At 41.5% G+C, this 24561-nt stretch overlaps 1 protein-coding gene across 1 annotated transcript in view; it reads left to right on the forward strand.

Moving 5' to 3' along the window:
* AGBL1 (AGBL carboxypeptidase 1) overlaps nt 1-24561 on the forward strand; it is a 246308-nt gene that overhangs the window by 44164 nt on the left and 177583 nt on the right. The window contains exons 11-16 of the mRNA XM_071442058.1: nt 642-725; nt 1747-1833; nt 2148-2296; nt 5914-6001; nt 12040-12187; nt 15695-15848. Coding sequence (XP_071298159.1) covers nt 642-725; nt 1747-1833; nt 2148-2296; nt 5914-6001; nt 12040-12187; nt 15695-15848 — 710 coding nt within the window. The remainder of the gene's footprint in view (nt 1-641; nt 726-1746; nt 1834-2147; nt 2297-5913; nt 6002-12039; nt 12188-15694; nt 15849-24561) is intronic.

Here is a 24561-nt window from a genome sequence, read left to right on the forward strand (position 1 = left end):
ATTCTTTCTGCAGTAAATATATGAGCTAGAAATCTTGTTTTGAGGGAAAATCACTCTACCATCTTCTTGCACTGTAGCTCTAAATGCTTTGCTTTTATGGCTACAACAACATGTATAACTGTATGGCTGAAATGGGACTAATCATATCATGCTTCAAGGCATAGCATGATTGCTTCAAAGGTCAGGAAGAAAATCTGGTATTCCACATTTGATCATCTTCAGGGATCAGAGAAGCTCTGTTTAATAATGAGTAGAAATCAGCTTGAATATAGTCAATATTCACTATGAGTCAGACTAGTAGGTTTGTAAGTAATGGCAGATATTTCCTCAGAGGGTAAGATTGGCCACTTGGGGGTTGGCATTGACTGGGAAGAACTGAGGGTAAATCAAATTTGACACAATCCAGTAGTGAATAAACAATCTTCCAGAATCAGTCATTTAACCCAAAAGGCAACTTCTAATGAGGACGGAGCAGAAGTGTTCTCACGATGGGAAAAAAAAGTTCACCAAGAATTAGCACATGGAAGTCCTTTCCAGTCCTTAAAAAGAATTTCCTAAGACTCTTTCTAGAAGAATACTCTATATCAATATTTCTCACACTGTCACTACAATTTTCTGATTTGCTGCTTTCTTTTTCCCAGAGACAAAGTCCTTGATGATGTTCGCCGCCTAATCCAGCCGGGGGATGTGATAGGAAGAACTGTGTTTGATTTAGATGATCCCAGGTGGGTCCCTTAAATTGAGTGCTGCAACCAGGAGCACTGTCAGTGCTGTCACTGAGCTCAGTTTACTTGATCAGCTCTGATAAAGGCAAAGTAGCAGGAGGTAAAGGCCTAACAGAGAAAATATCCAGGGGGGTAGATTGTTTCTAGGTGACTCCAGGGAAAGGATTTGTTGTGGAAGCCACTGGAGCAGGAAATCATCAGAACTTATAGACAGAACAAGAAAATCCATACATCAAAGGGACTGTGGGTTGTCCCTGGATCTGTCTGCATTGCATGCAGTGATTTGGAGCAGAGGTGAAGACTGGTGCTGGGAACTGTACTGACAAATCCATCTTCTCCACCCCCTGTGGCAGAATTTCCCATGGAGTGTCTGCACAGCCAGTTCCACAGGCTGTAGATGTGTTTCATAAGTGTGACACTCACACAGCACTTCAAAAACACCCCTCAAACATCTGGCCTTGGGAAAGCTTTAAGCACTCAACTATGGTCTGTGAGGAGATGTAGCACTGGGCAGTTGAGAGGGTCCCAAATTTAAAGAAATTGCATTCAGAGGAAGTATGGGTGACTTGGATAACATTCTTTGGAGCAGAAAAGAGGTGAGAGTTTGTGGTAGAAGAAAGTTATTAAGTTGCTTAGGATTAATTTAAGGGTTTCTAAGCAGTTGGAGAAAGAAACTTTATAGATGAAGGAAGAGTAAATATAGAGTAATTGTATAAAGCTGCCTTTTGCAATTAATGAAATAATAGGAATAGTCCAGTGGGAAAGTAACTGGAATAAAGGAAGCAAACATGGACAAAAGAGAGTATTGGGAAAAGGAAAGATGATTTAGAATTACTAAGCAAGACTAGAGAGAAAAGCTGCATTGGAGAGGGAGGTTATGGATTTGCTCACCTCCTCCTCCTTCCCAGGGTCTTGATTATTAAAAAAATTATTAAAGTAAATTTTAGCATAGAAAAGGTGCTGGGGAAAGCTTGTCTTTGAAGCAATCTGCTACAGGTGTCCTTGCTTTGCTTTCCAGCAGTCTCTCCAGCCCAGCTGCTCCAGGCTGTCTGACATTTTTCTCCAAGTTTGAGTCAGGAAACCTTCGGAAGGCGATCCAAGTGCGCGAGTAAGTACCCCTGCACAGAGGTGCCCCAGTGTGGGATGGTGGCCTCTTCCTGGCTTTGGAAAGGGTCAGCCAGGGAAGCAGCTTAGATGATGTGGAGCTTTATTATGCCTTCTAACACCTGGATGTCATGGAAGGAACATGATTAAGAAAACAGAGCTCAAAATGTTTTGACTGTTATAGTGTGAGTATTTAATGGTGTTTGATGGTGGTGCTCACAAAATATCAATCAATTTGACTGCATAGCCTGCTGTCAGTGTGTTCAGTGACAGACAGGGAGTGTTCATGGCCACTGCTTTTATTATTTTCCTTCACAGGTTTGAGTATGACCTAATTATGAATGCAGATGTGAACAGCAGCCAGCACCACCAGTGGTTCTACTTCGAGGTCCGTGACATGAAGTCAGCAGTTCCCTATCGCTTCAACATCATCAACTGTGAGAAGCTCAACAGCCAGTTTAATTATGGTATGGGCCTTTGGGGAATTGGGGCAGCCTTCTCTTCACAAGAATATCTTTTTAATGCCATAAAGGTTTCAAACTCTCCAGGTCTATAAGGGAGACTGTAAATTCAATCTTATCTTCCCTGAAGTCCACTGAAAAAGTCACTTTAGATTTGTCAAGGAATCTTTGTCTATCCTCAGGAGGACTGAGGAGGAAACTGAATATTGAGACCTGGGAGAGGATTTGTGGGGGGAAATAAACATCACTGTTGTGTTTATAGACCAAAACTGAAGAAGAATGGCACTAGGGTTGGGAGAGCTGGGGGGGAAAGGCAATCATAGAACTGAATGAGCAGCATAGGATTCAAAAGCACTTCTAAGATTTAAATAAATGTGATAATCCTCAAACAAACATTCACAATTCTTTGGTTTTATCTAGTAAGACATCTTTGGACCTACTGAAATTTCTGTTAATATTAATGATGATAAAAAATTCTGTTCCTTGCTGTCCTTGAGCGCCTGTCATGGTTCAGGAGGAAGGCAGAATTGTTCAGAAACAGGCAGGGCAAATCCCATCTTTCAATGCCTATTTTAGAAAGAAATTATTTCTTGTGCAAGGAGACTGTGGATTGAATTCTTAGCTGGCATGGGCTGGGGGTTTTCTTGGTTTGTTTCCATGGAGCTCTGCTAATTTACACCAGCTCAAGACCTGGCTCAGAATGTTTAATAAGTCCATAATATGAGACTTTGCATTCCTCTGAAGCCCTGTGGCTACAGCCTCTAGCATCACCAGGACGTCTCTCTGAGGATCAATGTACCTATAACAAACAGCTTGAGGAGCTGGGATCACTTGTGTGTGTGAAACTGGCTGGGTGAGTGCCATGATAAATTAAAAGGCATTTACTCTTTAACCCAAAGGGCTGAAGTTCATGTATTCATACAGACCCCAAATGAATTTTTTTGGTCATCTTATACTGCTTACCTGAATTATCAGACAATTCAGTGTGGTGTGTGTGGCAGGAGCCTGAAAATGAAGGATGTTGATGTCCCATTTTAAACCACAATGAAGTTGTTGATGTAGCCCCTAGTCTCTTCACTCTTGTAGTCAGAGATTCTGGCTGTTATTGGTGGAAGGTTGTCATCTGCTAGTTTGGCTGTTGTCAGCATTTATAATCTAATTTTGTGTACCTGAAAACTGCACATGACTCACATGTTCAAGCATGCAATGAATAATATATTTGGAAGGGAGATGTGAAAATACCATCTGGACTAAGGAGGGAGGCTAAGCCATGGCTTGCTTTTGGATGGCTTGTTTGTGGGGTTGGCTATTAGCAATTCCTCCGTGGGTTCCTTCTGCTGCTCCGAGCAGACAGTGAAGCTCCAGCTTTTCTGGCTTGGCTGAGCAAGGCTCACTACCCCTTCCAGCACATGCAGAGCATTTGCACAGAGCTGGTAAGAGATGCTGTTTATTTGTCACATTCCCTCTGCACCTTCCTGGGCTAATGCCCACACTCTGAGACAAAAAGCCTGCAGTTGTGATCTAGTGCCAAAGTGCCCTGGGTGGCAATTCTTTTCAGCTCCTGGTTACTTGTCTGGTTTGATTTTTCCCATTTGCTCTTGGTTAGATGGCACTGTGTGACTTTCAAATCAGCAGAAGGGATTTTTAATGAAATAGTTGTGGCCAGGAGCAGAGTGAGACAGGAGGCACAACCTCCACCTCTCTCCTTCCCTCTCTTTTGCTAACTTACTCTGCCATGGGAGATTTCATCAGAACCCAAATTTCAGTTTGTTTTCTAAAACTGAACATTTCCACAGGGGAAGTAAAAAGGAAAAACTGATTTTTTTTTTCCTCCATTAGAATGAGAGGGCAGATTAGTAGCAGCCATTGCTCTGAGACAATTTTGTGTTTGAGTCTGTGACAGTGGTCACAGGGGTCTTAGGATGAGGGAAGAGACGAGGATCTGACTCCATATTTCAGAAGGCTGGATTTATTATTTTAAGATATATATTACATTAAAACTACACTAAAATAATAGAAGAAAAGGTTTCATCTCAGAAGGCTGGCTAAGAATAGAAAAGAATGAATCAACAAAGGTTTGTGGCTCGGACAGAGAAGAGAGCCAGCTGTGCTGTGATTGGCCATTAATTCCAAACATCCACATGAGACCAATCACAGATGCACCTGTTGCATTCCACAGCAGCAGACAATCATTGTTTACATTTTGTCCCAGAGGTTCTCAGGAAGAAAAAATCCTAAGGAAAGGTTTTTAATGAAAAGATGTCTGTGACATGAGTCCTTTGGACTCAGAAGGGCAGGAGCTGGCATTCAGGATATCAAGAGCCCTGCAGACACTGAGCCTCACATCCCTTCCCTGATCACCTGGACAGGCCTGTGTCTCTCAGAATTCATGGTGACCATGTCCTGGTACCAAATACAGAACTGCCTCTTGTACATAACTCACAGCACTGGTTCAGAAAACATCATTATAGAGGCTGCTCCTGGCTGTGGTGAATTAGTGCTGCCCCACAGCACAGCCCAAGGGGAGCTGGAAAGGCATTGCTGATGATACCTCTGGGCTCCAGCAGTGCTGGAGAATTTAACAGAGAAACCCAAAGGAAGAAGGGAACTGAATAGCTGTTAATGGAAATGTGTCATCAGTATTAATGATTTTCAAACATCACCTCCCCCCAGCACAAGAACAGCCAAGAGAAGGCTCGGGGGGCAACTTATCAACATGCACAAATACTTGGGAGGGTATTTTTCTCTTCCTTAAATGTGCTCTCACAGAAGTGGTGCCAGCATCATTGCTGGGCTCAGCTGTGGCCGTGCTGGGTCCCCTGGAGCTGCTGACAGGAGCCTGCCCTGCAGCCCCTGGCCAGGGGGGACACCCTGTGCAGAGAGCTCTGCTGGGGAGGGCAGCATCCTCACCCTGCCCTAAAGAGCAGGCAGGTGTGTGCAGCCAAGGAAATTGATACCGAAACACCCAGCAGGTGGGCTGGCTTCATGGAGCTGCGAGTAATGGATGTGCAACTCGGATCGGAGAAAGCCTTGCCCCCTCAGGGCATGAGATGGAAATGTTTTGGAGGTCAGGAAGAGGTCATGCTCTGGGATAATGCAGAACAAAGATGGGTGCTATTGTTATCAGTGTTTATGATGCTTAGGTGTTATTTAGCGCTAATAGTAAGTTTAAAACCTTGTAGTTTTTCTTGGTGATTTTGGAAGGCAGGGTTCTGGATGCACCACAGATCTCTGATGCTACGGTAGGATTAAGAGTTCAATAATAGTGCAGCCAAGCATAAAATATTAGACTAACCAAATTACTGATCTTGTTGATGCCTTGATTCATATCATTTTCTTTTCCTTCCTCTGTTTGTAAACAAAATGGGTTGCAAAGGCCAGAAGAATAATTTATTTTTTAATAAACTCCATTCAGCTCATTTCTTCTGGAGGGACTTTTTCTACAGACATGGCTGTCTCAGAACAAAACACAGGGCTTTGGGAATGTATTTACTCTGCATAAACTATCAGCAGAGAGAGCACAGAAGAAACAATGATGTTTCTTCTTTAGCCCTTTCCTTCCCACTCCTGTCTTTTCCAGCCAGGGATGTCCCATCCCCTGAACCTGTCCTGTTTTTCTGTAGGCATGCAGCTGGTGTTGTACTCAGTGAGGGAAGCTCTGCAGGGCAGGCCTCGCTGGATTCGGGCAGGCCAGGAGATCTGCTACTACAAGTAAGTGCACCTTTGGTGGATCGTTTGTGCCTTCCTTTTGGTGAATAATTTGTGCCTTCCTTTCTCTACTCTTTGGCTCCTGTTAACTGCACTGATGTCATGAGCCTCCTGCCACCAGTGGGCCCTGTTTCAAATGTCTGGAAATTGGTGCTGGCTCAATGTGTTGTGTGCTTCCTCCCTCAGACAACAGCCACAAGTGAGATTTGCTGTTAGATGCCAGGGAATGTGGAGAATTCCCTTCCCCAGGAGGAAAGGAGAAGTAGTGTAGTTGTTTTTTCCCCAGGCTGGGAAGAGAAGAGCTGGATGGGATCATTGTTTTTCTGTTGCATACTCGGACTTGTCTAAGAGGTACAGGAGCTGAGGAGCCAAAGAATGGGTTGAATATACAACAGTGGTGTAAAGGAAACCTGACAAGCTCAGTGCTGATATTTGGGCAGGTTGCCTGTTTCAGGCTGCTTTTGCAGTGCGCCAGAGCCTCAGAAGTTGTCCCAATTTCTCTTTGAATTTTTTTTTCAGGGGAGGGCATTATCACAGATTATCCTCTCTCAGCCTAGCATCTGCCTACAGCAATTTGAGTAGCTATTTTATTTTGTTTCAAGTACTTTTTGCTGACCTTCATGCACCTGACCTTAATCTTTTCTACCTCAAGAGCTCACATATGTGGTTCAGTGGTTTCCCTTTACATGCCTGTAATCTCTGGTTTCTCTGAGAATGGGCAGACTTTTCAAGCTGGATACCATTGCAGTGGCTTCCCATATCATTAGCAAGGCAGCTATTGTGCAGTGATTAAACAGCAGCTGACTTCCAAGATTAAGCCATGATTGTGCAATTAAGCCTGTAATCAGATTCTTGTTCAGAATATATGAGAGAATTGTTTTATTGATTTGGAATATTCTGTGTTTTCTAGCTGTACATTGAATTATATGTCAACATAATCATCTAGGATAAGTACTTGTTGTCTCCCATTTATTGTGTGTTGCTGATTCTCACATATTTTTGTACACACAAGAATGTGCATGTGTATATATAAATAGATTTTCACCTCTACTGAAACTTTAATGTTTTTCTTTCAGTGATAATAAAAGTGATTCTCAGTCATTAGAAGTTCTAGGAGGGAGGCAATGTGAAACTAGTGTGGTTGGGGCTGTTCAGGCTTTGTCTCAGAAGAGAAGGAGTTGGGATTGCCACAGTGATATCACACTGCCAGTATTCTGGGGGAAAGAGCTCACTTCAGTTCCATTCAGGATATCCTAAGGTGGGGCTGCATATTTTGAAGGGAATCTCATCCAATTTTTTTTTTTTTTTTTACCAGGAGTTATTAATAAATATGGGAAAATAGTGATACACTTTCAAAAATACAGAGGAACCCAGGCATGCCTTTAACAGCAAGGCCTTTACAGAGAGAGCCCTCTGAGCTGAAGGACAGGGGGAGGAAAAGCTCGTTGGTGAGATGTCTGTGTGAAGCAGGGTGGCTGATCTTTGGCATTCATCTTCCCTGTGGATGGGGTAGTTTACTCATAAAGATGAATGTTGTGGCACTGCTGTGTCACTGTGTTCCTTTCTCATAAGTCTCACAAGACTTTTTATGTTGTGGGGAATATTAGCAGAGCTCTAGTCAGAAAATAGCTGAGTGACACTTCTGCTCTATTTTATTGTCTCTCTGTGAAGTGATAGGATACACCCATGATAAACAGTTGCAGTTACAATAAGATCATCTAATTCTCTTGCTGTCTTGGCAGCTTTTGTGCACTGAATAATATTCCTTTCTGGCAAATTATTTAAGGAATAATGGCAGCTGAGTGTTGAATTGGCGACAATGTGCTTGTGCCTTTGGTTTCATGGCTCATTCTAAGCATATTATCTAACCTCCAGCTTTTTCAGAGAGTAGTCAGGTCAGATAGTTATGAGGTACATGGAGTGTTTTGTTCTCACATCAGCATTAAAACTTGGCTGTTTAGGGATTGCAACAATGTCAGAATTAGGTCTTCTCTTTTCAGCATCTTTATAATCACATTAGATGAAATAAACATCATACATTAGCAGGTCACTTCTCTGCTCTAATGATATCTGTGAGAGGGTGAGACATCAGCCTCTCTCTGAGAGCACCTGGCCTTTGCAGTGTGGCTGAACACCTTAATGGCACAATGGGAATGTTCTATTTCAGCTGGGATTCTGCCTGAAACATCGACAACAAAAATATCTGATCACGGATTTGCCCTTTGGAAAGGAAGTTTTGTTGTGCATTTTCTGCTTTCCAATGTGGCAGGCCCAAAATAACAGCCATGCCCAGTAAATTGTTAAATACAGCTTTTTATGGTATGGATCAGGGTGTTACTAAAGTGTCTTGCACTTAATAACCATACTTAGAGATGTAAAGAAGTCCAGACATGGAAAATGAGGACACCAAACTTCAGGTGGGAAGTATTTTGGACCAAGGAAATACATCAACAGATTAGAAGAAAGAAAAATTTTACTTTCTGTTTGAACTCTGTTTTGAAGTGGCCCAGAAGTCTGGGATATTTCTTTGGCCGTTTTAGTCTAAGCTGAAAATGCCATATTCCATCATCTAACAGTACTAAAATACATTAAGTACTAAAATAGTAATTTAGTACTAATATACATTTAGTTTTTTACAATACAAAATGCTGCAGATAGGAAGCCTAAAGATCAGATGGCCAAGAGATATTGTTCCTGAATCACTTGGTGCTTTTGAATTACAACCCAGCTCCTTTCCTGCCTGCATCTTTGTCCAGGCTGCTTCACCTGTCTGTTTTTCCCCCCTTACAAAGGGTGGAAAATTAGAGTCACTTATCTGCCACCCAAAGAATGGAACAGATAAATGGGGAAGCATGTTTTAATCAGATAGTGTTTGCAAAGATTTTTTTTTTTAAGCTCAAAAAAATTATCTTGCAGAGTAAGAGATAAGTAGTATTATAATTATTATTAATTAACTCTTCATCACTGCTATGCTGGAAATACAATACTTGTGCATTTTTTTTCTGAAGGAGAGCAGCAAACAAAGTGATTTCACTACTACAAAGTGACTGAAAGACACAGTAGATACAGCTTACATGTTCATTGTGAAAACTACACTTGGGGATCTTTTTTTTTTTCACTCCAATAACCAGTGTGTTGGCTTCTAGAAAGCATGAGAGACTTTCAACATGTTTTTGAAAGAGAAGACAAATAAGGTAGTGGGGACCAGATGTTGCCAGAGTCCTTTATTCCTTTCCTTTTCCTTGCTTGTTACTTTAGGCTCTATGCTGGTTTTGTAGAGTGTTGTGATGAAAAAGGGGTGAGGAACTAAAAAGCATCAATCTGGTGGAGGAGAAAGGAAGCAATAGAGTTATTTTGGCTTGACAGCAGTAGGAGGAGAGGGAGGCACAGAGGAAAATTTTATTTTTTTAGGTTTCTTTCAAAAATATTCAGAGCTACTGCTTTGTGTGATGGATTGTGAGGAGACCAGATTATATACAGTAAAAGTACATGATCATTTACACTGCTTACACACAGGGGCTTTTCTTTTCAGTGCAAGACTGAAGACTATTGAAGCAAAAGCCACCTGTAAACTTGCTGTTACTGCCAGATAGCTTGCTATGAATTGAAGCAGGTGTCAACAAGTGATTCAAAAGTCTGGAGGTGTCTTTTCTGGCTGGGTAGTTGTGTGGGACAGCAGAGATGCTGGGAACAAGGATGAAATGTGCTGCTGAGCAGCGCTGTGAGAGCATCCCTGCCCGGGGGATGGTGTCTGAGCAGGCAGGAGTGAGCAGCACTGAACTCCCAGTGTGGTATCAAGGTCAGAGGTGTCTCTTGCTGCAAAACCCCTGGGTTAAAGTGGCCATTTTCAGTAGGAGAGGACATTTGTCTGACTTGTCTGCAGAGTTACAGACTACAGAGGGAGGAGCCTTTACTCCAGAGTGTTTGGGGCAGGTGGGAATAATGTCTATGCCGGATATTTAGGCAGTATCTGCCTGCAAAGACCTTCTTCCTCCCATATCTCTAACTACAAATGTCAGCTTGGAGGGGAGGACTTGGAAGAATTCAGCACTTTTGTGACCATACTTTATGAACAAGATGATCTAACCTTCCAAGTGGCCCCGAGTATAATAGAGGCCATGGAGGTGAGCATTTTCCTTCTGCACCATGCAGGAAATGGTTCTTAATTATCCTTCATTGTCAAAATTAACAGGAACTATATTAAATGTCATTATTCTGACTTCAAAAAGATACCAGACTTTAACCCTTGATCCAGTGAAATACAGATATAAATGCTAAGTTCATATTTCTATATTTGTGGGTTTATTGAATTTTTTTTTCTCTTTTAGTCTTTGTCCAATATTAAGGTGCTTTATTTTCAAAAGAAATGTTGGGGTAAAGCGTTCAACTGAGAATAAAATCATAGGCTTTTCAGGTTGCCACTGTGACTCAGTGTTCCTGCAATATCTATTGATCCAGTTGGTATCACTCACCCCACATGTTCCTAACTATTGAATTCAAGTGAAAACCCAGCAGCATTGTATTGTCTCTCCCTTATGAAAAAGAGCTGATTATTTTGGAGAATTTGACAAGAATAATTATCTTTTCTCTCCACCCCTTTGAATAAAAATGAACGGCAGCAAAATAAACTAGTATTGTAAAATTCAGGAGTTGAAATTGCATCTTTTGGTTGCCTCTTCTATTTTGCATTTTAATGCAACATTGATGATAACATTTGTCAAAGAAACCTCACAGTCCCTCAGAATCAGAGGGTTTGGCAACAGCATAATTGGTGCAATGTGGGAAAAATATTGTTTGAAATGTACTTATGGATGCAATTTGCTCTGAGGCTTCTCCCTAAAAGTGCATGATTTGTCACTTCATCTCTGCTGAAAGAAAACTTTCCTACTCAGCCTGAAGTCATCTCTTCATCAGAGTAAGCCTCCTGCAAGAGATCAGCTCCTGACACCAGACTGAGGAGCTTGTTACAAGATTTGCAGTCTTACTGAAGGCAGTGTCAAGGATTTGTGTGCTCTCTTAGACCCTGTCAGTACTGACCAGCCTCACCCAGGGCTCTGCTGTAGTGAGGCTCCAGCTCAGTCTCTGATGCTGTGTCCCTGCTTTGCTGCACGTCCTGATCTGGATCCTGACCCATGAAGGGACCTGCTGGCTGCACCCAGACCTGCCTCACCCCCACAATCTTGTCTGATGCTCTGAATTCGTGGTTGAGCTCCTCTGCTGTCCCCAGGCACGCCCTGATCAGGTGCTGTGGGAGGTGACCCTGCCTCAAGAGTTCTCTGCTCTTCTGGCTTCCATGTCAAGCTCAGCTCCCCATTTTTGAGGGAGCAGCTAGTCCTCACTGTTCCCTGAGAGGGAGAGGGTCAAATCTTCAGAACAAAGAGGGTTACAAAGAAGAATTTTTGGGTTGGTCACAACTGGAAAATCTACACCAGGTCGCTTCTCTTTCATGTCCAGTCTCTACCCAAACCCACTCTCTTATTTCTTCTCTGCAGTTCCTTTGATGGTATTTGAAATAGATTTATGACTGTCCTATTTATTATTTATTTTTATTCCTGAGTTTTTTTTTCCTGTGGTGGAACTGAATAGTTGGTTTGGTAGGGTATTCATATTTTCTAAATCTCCAGGTTTTTTGCAGAGTATTTTCTTATGGCATTGTTCAGGGCTGTGAATAGGAACCTGCCTCTCTGAGCAAGATTATGTGAATATCTGAAGAAATACAGCAATTTTAGCTGAATGCATAGTTTAAATATGTCTGGACTCTGCTATATGAGCTACTATTAGCTGACTGCTTCTTTATTTGCATCTTAACAAAACGAAGCATTAATGGGTTTTATTTTCCTAGGAGAGGGCTCCCATCCCTCAGCAGCCTGTGGCTGGCAGTGCCCTGCACTGCCACGTGCAGTTCTGCCTCCCAACTCCCTGCTGGGCTTTGTGTCCTGTTGTGTGGATGCTTCTCTGAATGCTTATTTTTCCCATGGCTGCTTCAAATGCACATCTAGAAGTGAAAAGCATTTACTTTCCTCCTCTTTCTCTCCTTCCAGAAACCACTACCGCTGCAGGAGTGCAGCTGCAGGAGGGAGTGTGAGGAGAAGATTCTACTACACCCTCACCTTCAGCATCAAGTTCCCTCACCAAGATGATGTCTGCTACCTGGCCTACCACTACCCCTACACCTACTCCACAATGATGGTAATGCTGACATGTCCACCTAGATAAGATAATGGTGGGAGCTGCTTGGCTATGTGCAGGTTTTGAGATGGCACAGAGGATTGATTTCACAGCTCCTCATCCCTGGGAGTGCTCAGAGGCAGGTTTGGATGGGGCTTTGAGTGACCTGGTCTAGGGAAATGTGTCCCTCCCCATGGCAGGGGGTTGGAATGAGATGATCCTTAAGCTCTCTTCCCACTGAAACCATTCTGTGATCATTGGTGTCATTGCTTTGTTTTGCCAGCTGTAAAGCCCAGAATGCTGTAGAAGAAAAGAAATTTCCCTGTGGGACAAGCTGAGCACAAATCATCAGTGCTTATGCCAGTCATAACACAGACCAAAGGTGTCTCCACTCACCTGGGGCAGCAGGATCCTCCTGCTGGGGGGAGCAGGGGGCTAAACCCTAATGACAGCTCAGATGTGCTGCCTGCTCCTCTCCTGGCACAGGGTAGCAGCCCAGCTTTCAGAGCTGCACCCAGCATTACCAGGCTGCTGGACCTCATCTGATACTTTACCAGCTCTTTCCTCAGTGCCAGCTGGAGTGTCAGTAGGAATTTGTGACACTCCCACCAGTGCTGTCAGTACAGAAACTAAAAGAATACAACTCCACAGCATAAATTTAGTTATTGAGTCGTACCAAGTTTTTTTGCTAGGCACAGGTTTGTTTTCCACAGCCTCTTCTGAGGAAAGGGGTGGATGGTAAGGGAATTTTCTGGGAAATGCATCCAATGTGCTTCCTCTATAATTGATGTAGGGGAGATAGGATGAAAGAAGTGAAATGAATAGTTCTGGGAGTAGCTTTGCTTTGATGGTAAAGATGAGAATAATGCTACTGCAAATGAAAGCACACAGTTCCAGTAAATCAGTTTCCCTCCCTTCTCACTTCAGTTTCCATTGTCAACACATTTTGGGCAATACATGCTGGTGTGGGCTGGTGGAGTTTGAGGACACTGTGTTTTTCATAATGACATCAGTTTGCCATCAGCAGATTTTGGAGGCTCTGCTTTCCAGGGGACAGTGTCCTGCCCCAGGACTCACTGTGCTGCCTGTCACACCAGCAGAGTGAGGCTTGGATTGATTCCCACTCAAGAAAGCCTCTTGTCAACTGTTTTGCATGCCATTATAGACATTCAAAGAAACTGCTTCCAATATCTGAGGCCAGTCCAGCCTTCAGTCCAAAATATGTCTGTCAGCTCACTTCTCATCAGTTCCTCACCAGTTACTCCTAAAGTTCCTTGGGGAGGAGTCTGTGCTCCAGTGGTGGGGTCTGACCTCTAGCCCTGAAGGCACAAATATCTACAGTCTGCAGGGCAAAAAAAGAGATGCAATACTGAAGAATTGGTTGGACTTATTCACCACCATACATTTCACATAAATGCAGTGCTTCATCATTATTTTACTGTTATTGATTTCTATCTTTTGCTGGCACAAAGCAAGAGAGACTTGGAGAGTTTGTGTGCTCTGAGAATGACTGAATATCTCACCTGCTCCTGAGTGAATAGAATAGAGATGAAAAAGATGTTATTCCTAGGCTTCCAGGACCAGGTCTTTAAGTATTTCACTGTCTCTTCAAATAAAATGCTCATTGAAGTTAAAGGGAATTTTGCCCCAGGAAAAGTTTAAATGAACTCGGACACAATAAGGACCATAAAGTTTGGTAAATGGGAATTATGGGTGGAAAAGGCTGATAGATTGTCGTGTCCAGCTCTAGCTAAAGCAAAATCACTATTTCTAATAATTCTGAAAGGCTTCTTTACTTGGGCTAATTTAAAATGTCCAGTGATGCACTATACACATCTCCATTTTACTTTTATTTCCACAGTAAATAAACTAAATCAGGTTTGTGCATCAGTAGATTGCATTTTAAAGCATTTGTCCACTGGTGAAATGTGTTGGTTTTACATATCAATAATAAATTAAAACTGATTATGAACCCAAGGGCTCAATTAAAGACATAGTGCTTTGGGGAAGAAGATAAACTTCTATATGGAGTTAGTAATTTGAAAATGTTTTTAAATATCATATATATTTAATGGTTATAGGCATGTTTGCAGGAAATATTGCAGAATCCTATTTGAACTGGATGCACTCTGCAGTTCATTACTTCTTGTCCATTGGTAATTACATTTCTTTTATGAACAGTAATTTATCTATTTTTACATCACAGTATTAATTGTTTTGGTATGTAGCTGAAATCTCTGTGGTAGCTATACCCAATTAAGTTTCACTGGGTACCAGGAACATAAGTAAATGATGATATTGAGTTCTCTGTATCTATGTGTGACTGTTAAATGCATTTAATAATTGAATTTACTTTATAGAGCTGTATTTTAATTGTTTTATAACATAGCTGACTGTAAATTTCAGTTCTGTGTTTACATGGCTCTATTTGAATGCTGAGAAAGCAGTCTGAAACATGGTGAGCTCCAAGATCTGATAAACAGGAACGTGGTGTCCCATAAATGTAGATTAAAACTGAACCCTGACTCATAGGGACAAACCCTCGCCCTGTGAGGGTCACTGAGCGAACTGAAGTGTTTTAATTTTTGTTAGGACAAGCGTGCTCACTGCACCTATTCCTACCAACTGGGGGACTACTGGTGCTGCCCAGCACTCAGCACCAGCCCACAGGGGCAGTGCTCACCCTCCTCAGCTGCACTGCAGACAGACAGACAGACAGAACCACGCTTCATCTGCTGTGTGGGTGACAAGTGGCTCCATGTCTAATGAGCCGATCGCAATTTGTTCCAAAAAGTCTTTCTTCTAAGCTGCCAGTTCTTCTCCTCAAATTTCTCAAGAAGCTGTTGGTCTTTAGAATTATTTAAAGCTGTCATAAACTTTGGGGGGGGGGGGGGGGGGAGAAAATCTCCCTTTTTAAAATAACTTCTTGGAAAGACACTCTTCAAATTTCCCACTGCTGATTGTACAAAATGTCGTTTCGATATAAACTTTTTGGCTGCCTCTGATATGGAGTTGTCACTGAGTTTCACTGGCATGTGCTTGACAGCTAGGCAATCAATTCTGTAAATGTTCAAAAGTGGTGAGTTTTCTCACATTTCTACAAAACCCTTATTAAAATATAAAGAGTAAATGCTTCTCTTTTGGATTTCGTGTATACATAGAAATTTCATTATGCTAACAAAAGCACCTAGGAACTGTTCAGGCAAAATCATAGGATAGTTTGGGCTGGAAGGGACATTTAAAGGTCATCTGGTCCAACCTCTCTGCAATAAAAAGGGACTTCCTCAAGTAGATAATGATATAAGAATAAATATTCTGTGCAGCTTCAGTGAACTGGGATGCATTGTGAATGGCTTGTGCGTATTTGTGGGATGTAAAAGGTGCTGGTATTAACTGGCAAAAGAGAGCAGCTGGGAAGTTAGCAAGATATGAAATTAGTATCAAAAATCATATACAGCTACTGGAATAAAATCAGGTTTTATAGACTGTGAACTCCTTTATAAATCTGCTTCCTTGCTTCTTTTTCAGTCCCATCTTGATATCCTGGAACAAAATAGGAACCCTAAGAAGGTTTACTGGAGGCAGCAGACACTCTGCCAGACTCTAGGAGGAAATCCATGCCCACTGCTCACAATCACTGCCATGCCTGAGTCTAAAAACAGAGATGACCTGGAGCAGTTCTGTAAGTAGCCCAATGAAGCATTAAAAAAGATGCTGGTGAATTGTGCTCATGTCAGCCGTGACAATAGCAACCTCTTTGGTGAACATGCTGATTTTCTTGTCTTTCTCATTTTGGAAAAAGGAATATAAATATGAGGAATAGCCAAATATAATGCTCTTTAAAAATTATAGGTTTGCATGGAAGAGGGAGGAGAACTGATACCATTTTTTACTTCTCATTTCTCTTCAATGATGTAAAACATTTGAAAAGTTCAAAATAAAATATTTCCTAGAGAAAAAAACTGTGAAATAACTAATTCAACAAGATTTAAAAAATATTTTATGTTTTCTATGAAAATCTTTATGTATTTTGAAGTCTTAAATTAAGAAAAACCAAAACCAAGATAACTCATTCCAAGCTGGACCAGTAATTGAAGTCTTCTGGTGAAATTCCAGTTCCTACAGTGTGCCCAGCAGATCCATCTGGACACAATATATCTCTTTGCATTCTGTCTGAGACCATACTGATTATGTTCTGTTTAATAGTAAATATTATAATTGACATTTTATATCTAGAGCTGATTATTTCTCATTGTGAGAGCCAAAGATTTAGACCTTCAGTGGCCCTGATGAACAAGATTAAGATTTGCATGTTTCTGTAACTCAACAGCAAGTGTTAAGATTTTGATTAGCATCACATTAGGTTAGCTTTGATTTTAGAGCCTAAATCATTAACTGCTTATATGTAGGTTGATTTTTAGGTGTACAGTGAATTTTTTTTATATCTTCAAACATAACACAGGTTGAGACCTTTGCAACTTGTGGATATTTAAATTGTCTTAAGATCGTTTTAGATGTTAACTGAATACTCTTCATTAGCTCACTTAGGCACTAGGCTAGACGATTCCAAAGGGATTCTGTGACATGAACCACAGTTCTCATTGCAGTCTTCTTCTAAACTAAAAGGGACTTGAAATATGAGAGCTGGTGAAAATTATTGCTGTCTTTTTTGGTCCAGGTTTAGAGCAGAGTGACTGCAGCTATGCTGACATTACAGTGTAATCATCCACAGCTCTTACCTTTTTACTGTAATAACTCGATTACAAATTCAGCTTTTACCTTGGATTAGCAAATTTGTATCATGAACATGCTTTTCTTGGTTGAAATACTAAAGCAAAATAGCCAAGTACAGGATACATGGGGAATTTATTATCTCCATGCATAGCTTTAATTGTGGCTGTCCATGCCTGGCTTGAAGGGAGAATTCCTGCCCTTAAGCCCTTCTTTTCCATGATAATGATGACACAGAAAACCAGAGGGTGGGAGTTGGGGAAGGGGAGTTTGGTTATCTAAAGCAGCCTTTGGCACATGGCACTGATCACCTGGTCAGGTGTTATTTGCTGACACCTCCTGGCAGAAGAGGTCTCAAGGGGGCAACTGAGAGTAAGTTGGAATATTTTGTTTGGGGGTTGGAGCCATCTGGAAGAGGCATGCACTGAACAAGACTTTCTGCCCAAGTGAGAAGCCCTTTCCAATGGTGGTACAAAGCAAAAACTGAGGTAACATCTGGGTTTATCTAAGCAAGGGATTGGGGTGAGTCAGTCACATGAGGAGTCACTGTCCTAAACTGGACTTCTGTTCTTTTGGTTTTGAAAGGACTTTCTGAAAGGAGTGTTTTGTGATAGGAAAGAAAAAAAAAGAAAAAAAATCAAGAAAGTGTTGAGATATAAATGTGACCATGTTGGGAGGCAAGGCCATTTTCTGGAGCACTGTATTCTCAGAGTATATTAGATTCCTTCCTGCAGTGTTAGAAGAGAGCCTGACAGGTTTTCAAAGGTTGTTAACCTGTCTACACAGACAAGGCTTGGCTTGCTTATTCAGCCCAGGTTTGCTGAAAGATTCATAAGGCATCCATGAATAATTTGGACAGATACTTTTCCTGAATGCTTCAGTCTGTTTAATATACTGCAGCTAGGTTCAAATCCCAATTATGTGGCTTAAGTCCTCTTTATTTCAATAGAAATAAATATCTCATGCCTTGTGGTAGTACCTGAAGCCAGTGGGAGCTTGTAGTTCTCCCTGAAATGCCATGAAATCCTGTGACATTAAACCCTTCCTCTGAAGCCTTGCACAACAATAAGACTGCAGACTTTCTATCCATGAGCCCATGAAACTCAAAAGAGAACATGTAGAAACCCCAGTTGTCCAACTGAAAGAGAAGTTTTTCTGGAGGAAAGACATTGTCAAGGCAACACAGTTTCACTCAAGTTTTCAAGACTGTAAAAGTAAACACCAATACTCTTAAGTGATGAAAATATTTATTGTTGTATCAAGTGGAAGAACAGCAAGGCAGCACACCATGTTTTGTGCTGTGGGGGATGCCTGTGGGCAAATCTGAATAATCATGTATGTGCTTATTTTGTTTGAGTAGCTTGGATAATTATGGCTTTTGGGGATGCACTTAGTCTAATTTGTGCTGCTTTGTGTTGCTTTGATCAGCAGTTACTTCTCAGCTTCCTCATTTTGTATGACATACCCATCTTTCTGTGAAGTGTTTTGGCTCATGGAAGGACCTGTTTGTCAATGTTTTCCATGCTAAAAACATAACTCAAGAGCAACAACTTAGAGCTAAATATGAAGAGACCAAAGGGTGGAGGATTTCCCTGCAATAAATCCCATGGCTATGTACAGTCTCCATGGGTATTTCAGCTTGAGAATGAATGTGGAGCTCCAGCACTGGGGAACTTGGCACATAGATAATGAATAAAAATGGACGGCCCTTGTTTTTCCTTCTGGTTCAGGCCATTGCACAGTTTTCATGAGCTATAGTCATTTTGGCTTCTAACTTATGTTGCCTTTGTTACATGTGTTAATCTGTACCTTGAGAGATTCTTTTCAGCAATGCCAGTGGCACAAATCTCACCAGGACTTTGTAATTCCTGCACTGGATCATATTGAAACAGTCTAAATCTTTCTCAAGTATAGACACGTGGGGATAAGGAAACATCAGATAAAGAGGCACAGGGTGAGTGAGGAGCACTGGGAAGGCAGCAGGGTCAGCCTGGTAGGAGTGCAGTGGGAAGGAGTTATTTTGTATTGGAAGTGCCCAGGGAGAGTGAGGGCATGGCATCCTCTGTGTCAGCTGTGCTTTACTTCCCTTCCTCAACTCTTTCAGATTGCTCCTGTCAGGCTTTTGATTAATGTGGTCCTAGGATGGTTAAATTTGTCTGAGTTAAATTTATTAATGTGCACCTTGTTAATAGGAAGCACAAGCCATGCTGCAGGGAAGAAAAATGGGCTACTTCTCTCCTTCATTATGCCTTGTTTGTGTGAGGCTTTGATATTCACTTTAGGCTCCTTTCTCCTTCCACTCTTTATATCTGCCCTTTATGTGATGGTGGTGTACTGAATAATTTTTATTAAATGTTTGGTTGTAAAATTGATATGAAGACAGAAGGAAGTGAGGTGGGAACTCTTTGGCCTCCTGTGCTTTTACTCTTGTTCATGCAACCACTCAGTTACAATCACACAACCTCCACTCAAACTTGATCCATGTCTGTAGGTTCCTGGGCTGGTCAATGGTTCCTGCTGGGCTTTGCAGCTCCATAGACTTGAACAAACAGAGACTGAGGGGGTCTATTTTGTTTTTTTGTGGTTGCTTTTTAACTTTAACGTTGCCCTTCCTGCCATCAGATGGAGAAGACTCAGCATCCAGCTAGTAGAGATATCTTTAATACCCTTTCTAAGTGCAATATCCTCCATGGTCTTGTGATAAAGGTAAAATAATTCTGACTTTATTTCTGGCTATGTTAGGTCTGCCTCATGAGAGCTAAAGGGACTTCTGAAGGGAGAGCAATTCCCAATATCTTTCAGAGCATTATCAAATGAATGCAGAAACAAAAAGCTTGCAAATCTTGGTGCCAGCTCCTTGCTTGATGAATTAATAGGTGTTTGCAGAGCTCTGATTTTCTTGTTTGCCACACACACAGAGCCCAGTCAAGGCAGTGTTAGCAGCATGTATGTGTACTCAGTAATAGTTTGCAAACTCTTAATTCACAGTATTATTTATGCATGTGTGCAGTGTGTAACTCCACTAAACTCCCTGGCAGACAGCTGAGTAGACCCTGCAAGCAGTAGGATACTGTTGTGACAGAGCAAATGGACAGATTAACTCTTCAAAGAAGTGTAAGGAAAATATCTAAACACTGACACAGAGGCAATGACAAAATTGTATTCTTGTTAAGAAATAAAGGACACTGATATGTTGCTAATGTTAACAGAATGGTGGAATTTAAACCACCAAGAGCAAAATTATTGGTCAGAAGAGAACAGTGTACACTCTACATTGCCCTGTGAGTGTTTTTCAGGAGGTGTTTCCTGGCTGTACCCTGGGTTGGGGTGGATTTGCTCTCACCTTTAGTCAGAGGAGGGAAGGGGCAGGATACCTCTGAGAAGTGATGGAGTGTAGGTGCCATTCTGGTTAGTGCTAACACAGAGTAATGACTCCAACAGTCCCAGAGGAATTGCACAACTCTCTTCATGGCTGGTTGTACTGTTGTCATCCCCATTAATAATAGTGATTATTCAATGTGTTACGTGTGTTCCAGAGTCAACACACCTAATGAGTATTCTTTTAGCCGTGGGTAGCATTATAGATCTGAATTTTGTGGTTTAAAGTTAACCCAAATTGTCCCAGATAATTAACAGCAGAGGTGAGGGAAATTAAACAAAAATGACACTAGAAAATGCATTTACATCTGTAATATCTGTCAATTTGAGTTGTTCTTCTGTCATCATATGTCCTCTTTATGCATGGCTGAGGAAACCATTATGAATACTTGTCAAAAAGAGGTAATGACACCTGCTTATCTTAAATGTAGTCTCCTGGGAATTTGAAGCACATTTTTTGCCTAGGCATGTTTCTGAAGAAGGATAGAGTAATGTTTTTGGGATAGATATGGTAGAATGCTCATACCATTGAATCTGCAGATGCTTGTGGAGCTGGAATGAGTGATAAAGTGGGACTAATGAGGTGTTTTTACCTGGTCTCGTCTTAAGCCTACAGAATAAAAAACACACCGTTGCTGGGAAAACTATTCTAACATTTCTCAATCTGCTTGTATAAGCTATTTAGATGGTTGTTTTGCAACTTTGATCTTTTCTTAGGAAGAAACAAGCCCTTTACCTTTAAATATAAATTGCAGCAAAGAGCAATTCCTGAGCAAAGAACAGCAGAGGATGTGAATTGCAGGGGCCACTTATGCAGGATACTGGGAAATAATGATCATGTGGAAAATGTACACAGTTTAATTAAGCACATTGATTAAATCAATATGACTCAAACAGCTTAGTGCTCCAATCAGCTTAATCTCATTAAATGTAATTCAGGCCTCAATAATTGATTAATAATGCATTATAGTTTATGAATTATTGACTCAGAGTTATTATAACTGTGCCTGCTCCCCGTGTGGCAACCAGTGTTGCATGTTAATTATGAAAGGCTCAAGCTCTCTTGAATAACTTTTTCAAACCTGGAGATGACACATCTCCTAGTGAAACAGGGACCAAATTAGTTCAACACCTTATTGGAGTCAGCTGGCCTCAAAGGAAGCTGCACTCCCTAAAGGAAGCTCTCATCTAATAATGTTAAAATAAGGAGGTAGAATGACCTGCTTTGATTGGTAATGATCTTTTCAGCAGGCAGAAGGGCTGCCTGTAGCAATTCATCTGGAGTGCTAACCTGGCATGGTGCTGGCTGGGAGCAGCAAGCACATCTGCTCCTCACTGTTACTGCACGTGATGCTCCCTCCAGCGCATGTGCAAACAGCACAGCCACTGCCCATGGACCCTCAGGTCACACATGTCTGCCAAATGGGGAACAATCCACCTCCCCAGAGCTGTCTGGCTGCTGACTGGTTTCTGTGGGAAGGCCTGATAGGCTTTTATAATAACAACTCCACACTGCTAATGTCATACAAGAAGAAAGAACCACTGGTGCCGTTGAGGATAATCTCAGGAGAGAAACCAAGAACTGAAGAAAGCCCCAGCTCCTTGGGGGCTCCCCCATTAGATGGCATTTCCACCAAGTGGGAACAGATGTTCTCTAACAGACTGTTTTTGTAGCTTTCTAGGTACTTAATGTGGATCAAATTGCAATCTTATGCAGAAAATGTCCACCAGCATTACATTTCCTTCAAGTATTCCATTTACAGACCTGTTCTGCTTTTTCCTTTCATCAGTTCTCTATCTCTTCTCTTTATTTGTGATTATAGTTAAAAGTGAACAGATTTTACTGTGTGTAGAAATTGATTGAGATGATTATGGAACACTGGAGAAAAACATTTTTTCTTTATCCTTGCATCTGCAATAATGAGGTTTGTGTCTTTGTATTCTTTTTGATTTGATGATTTTCTGCTAGTTTGCAGGGCTGCCAGGCAGAGGTGCTGATTTCTCTCTCACTTTGTACCAAACACTGTGTTTTTGGTGACAGGAAGAGTCAGCTGTTGTGAAAACTGTTATCCTGTTTTAATGCAGCAGTGAAGAAAGGCTGAATAAAATTGTCATGTGTTCTACCAGTGCTAAATAATTACAGAATTGAGAATGTTTTTTTCCACTTGAATAGACAGTTTCTCAAGCTTCTGAAGCCAAAGCAAAGCTGTCCAGTTATGCAACACTGATGGTCTGTGCTGAAATTTTTCTCAAGATTGCCTCTCAATTTCAAACATCTCTTCTACTTTTTCTTTCTGATATCCCAGTCACAACAGCGTTGGCAGCTCCTTGCAAAAAGAGCACACAAATTTCTGCAAAACTATGCTCCTGTTTGAGTTATCCAGCTTGCTGCCATAAAGATGGAAGTTGGTTGAATGGAATATGAAATCTGTGAGACAGACACATGGTTGTCTGCAGGCTGAGGCCAGTATTTTTCATGATGTAGCAAATGCTCTTTGAATCCCAGCGTTTGGTGGAGCCAACTCTGCCAGCACAGCTTTGACACTGTGGTCAGCCTTCTGTGAGCTTGGCAAAACACATATTAATATATTGAACTCCAGTAGTCAAGGCAGCAAGGAATGGAGAGAAAACACTGAGCGAGGATGCTAAAACTGGGCTTTGAAGCATAGACAATCACAGTGTTTTTAGCAAAGAGTAAATATTAGGGTAATCTCTCATTCTGTCCCACCCTCTGCCTAATGCAGCATGATGGCAGAATAAGCACCTTAAATGAGATTATTTGTAGTGTTCTTCATTCAGCTGCCATGTTCTGCATTTTTTAAAAATAAAATTCCTTCTGAAATTTGGATATTTTTTCTAAGCCGTCCTCTGCTTAGGGGATAGGGCAGAAAATTCTGTAGCACTTTTTTCAGCACTTGTTCAGCTGCCTTTCCATCTTTGATTTAGAACAGTCTTACTTTTGCCCCAGGAGACTTATAACCTTTGCATATCCTTTCTAGAGAAAAAAACTATCTGATTAAAGGCAGAACATTCTGGAACATAAGTTATTGATATCTTCTTGGTTGGTATGGATTTGGGCTTGAACATCAAGAGTTGGACTTGATGATCCTTGTGGGTCCCTTCCAACCCAAGATATTCTATCATTCTCTCAGTAGAGCTGAAGGCTGGCAATCCTCCAGACTTCCAGAACATAACAGCCTTTTCTGATACACTAATGAATTAAACATCTTGAAAATCTAAATTAGCATATCTTAGTCATAATTATTTTATTTCTTGATTGGTTTGTCAAGTGTCTCAGAAGGGTCTTCTCACAAGAGTGTGGTACTACTTGTATTTTTGCTACAAGACATTAAAAATTATCAATGAAACTGAAAATTGTTTGGTTGTATGTAATTCTTATATTGCTTTGGAAATTTATAGGCAGCTGCTTGGAATATGCCTGTCTTCCAACACCCCAGGACCAGTTCTCATTGCAATTGACCTGCAAGCTTCTATAGGAGTGCTAGGTTGCCCAAATTCTTGCCTTAACAGAAGGGCAAAAAAAAAAAATCTTCTCTCCCTTAGGTGGAAACAGTCAATGAGAATCCTGCAGGTGTTGTGTTTCCAATGGCCAATCAAGGTATTGAAACACAGCCCAGCAGAGCCCCCAGGCAGCTCTTTCTCCCTAAAATGGTGAAGAAGCATTAAACTGCTACTGGGTTTCTATCATTAGCTCCAAATTATGGTGTGGCAAAAAACCCTTGAATCAGCGTGTTTCTGTGAGTGGCACATTTCCCATGCCTGGCCATAAATTCTAGTCCTGTGGGGCATGTGCTAAAAGGTCACTGTGGTACTGTGTAAGTCAGCCAGAGAAGCTTTTGAATTGAGGTAAATCTCTCCTCAATGTGGATTTGGGCTGTGAGAGGCAGGACATAATTTTAGGGTCAGACTGTCACTGGAGATTGAATATTGACAGGAGCAATGTGCTTACCAAGGTGGGAAGAGTCAATGCTTGTGCCTCAAGGTGAAAGCCAAGGTCAGGAAGGGGTTCCTTCAGCTGGCCACAATATTGCCCAGCTGGTCAGGGGTCATATTACACAGGGTGGCTGTTTTGGCACGAATCAGAAGGTCTGGAGCACCTGCTGATGTGTGAAGTGGGTTTTCTTGAGGGCAGTTGGGTTTGGACACCTGTGTTAAAGCAGGTGCTTCTGGTCAGTAGCTAGCGGGGCAGTCTGTGAATCACTCTTGCTCCTTGCATTAAAAGGTCAGTAAGAAGTTCCTCAGGTTCAAGCCTCCTGTAAGGTAAG

The sequence above is a fragment of the Agelaius tricolor genome, unplaced genomic scaffold, assembly GCF_023055355.1.
Source record: "Agelaius tricolor isolate 1412-34295 unplaced genomic scaffold, bAgeTri1.0.p SCAF_16, whole genome shotgun sequence".
NCBI classification, from domain to species: domain Eukaryota; kingdom Metazoa; phylum Chordata; class Aves; order Passeriformes; family Icteridae; genus Agelaius; species Agelaius tricolor.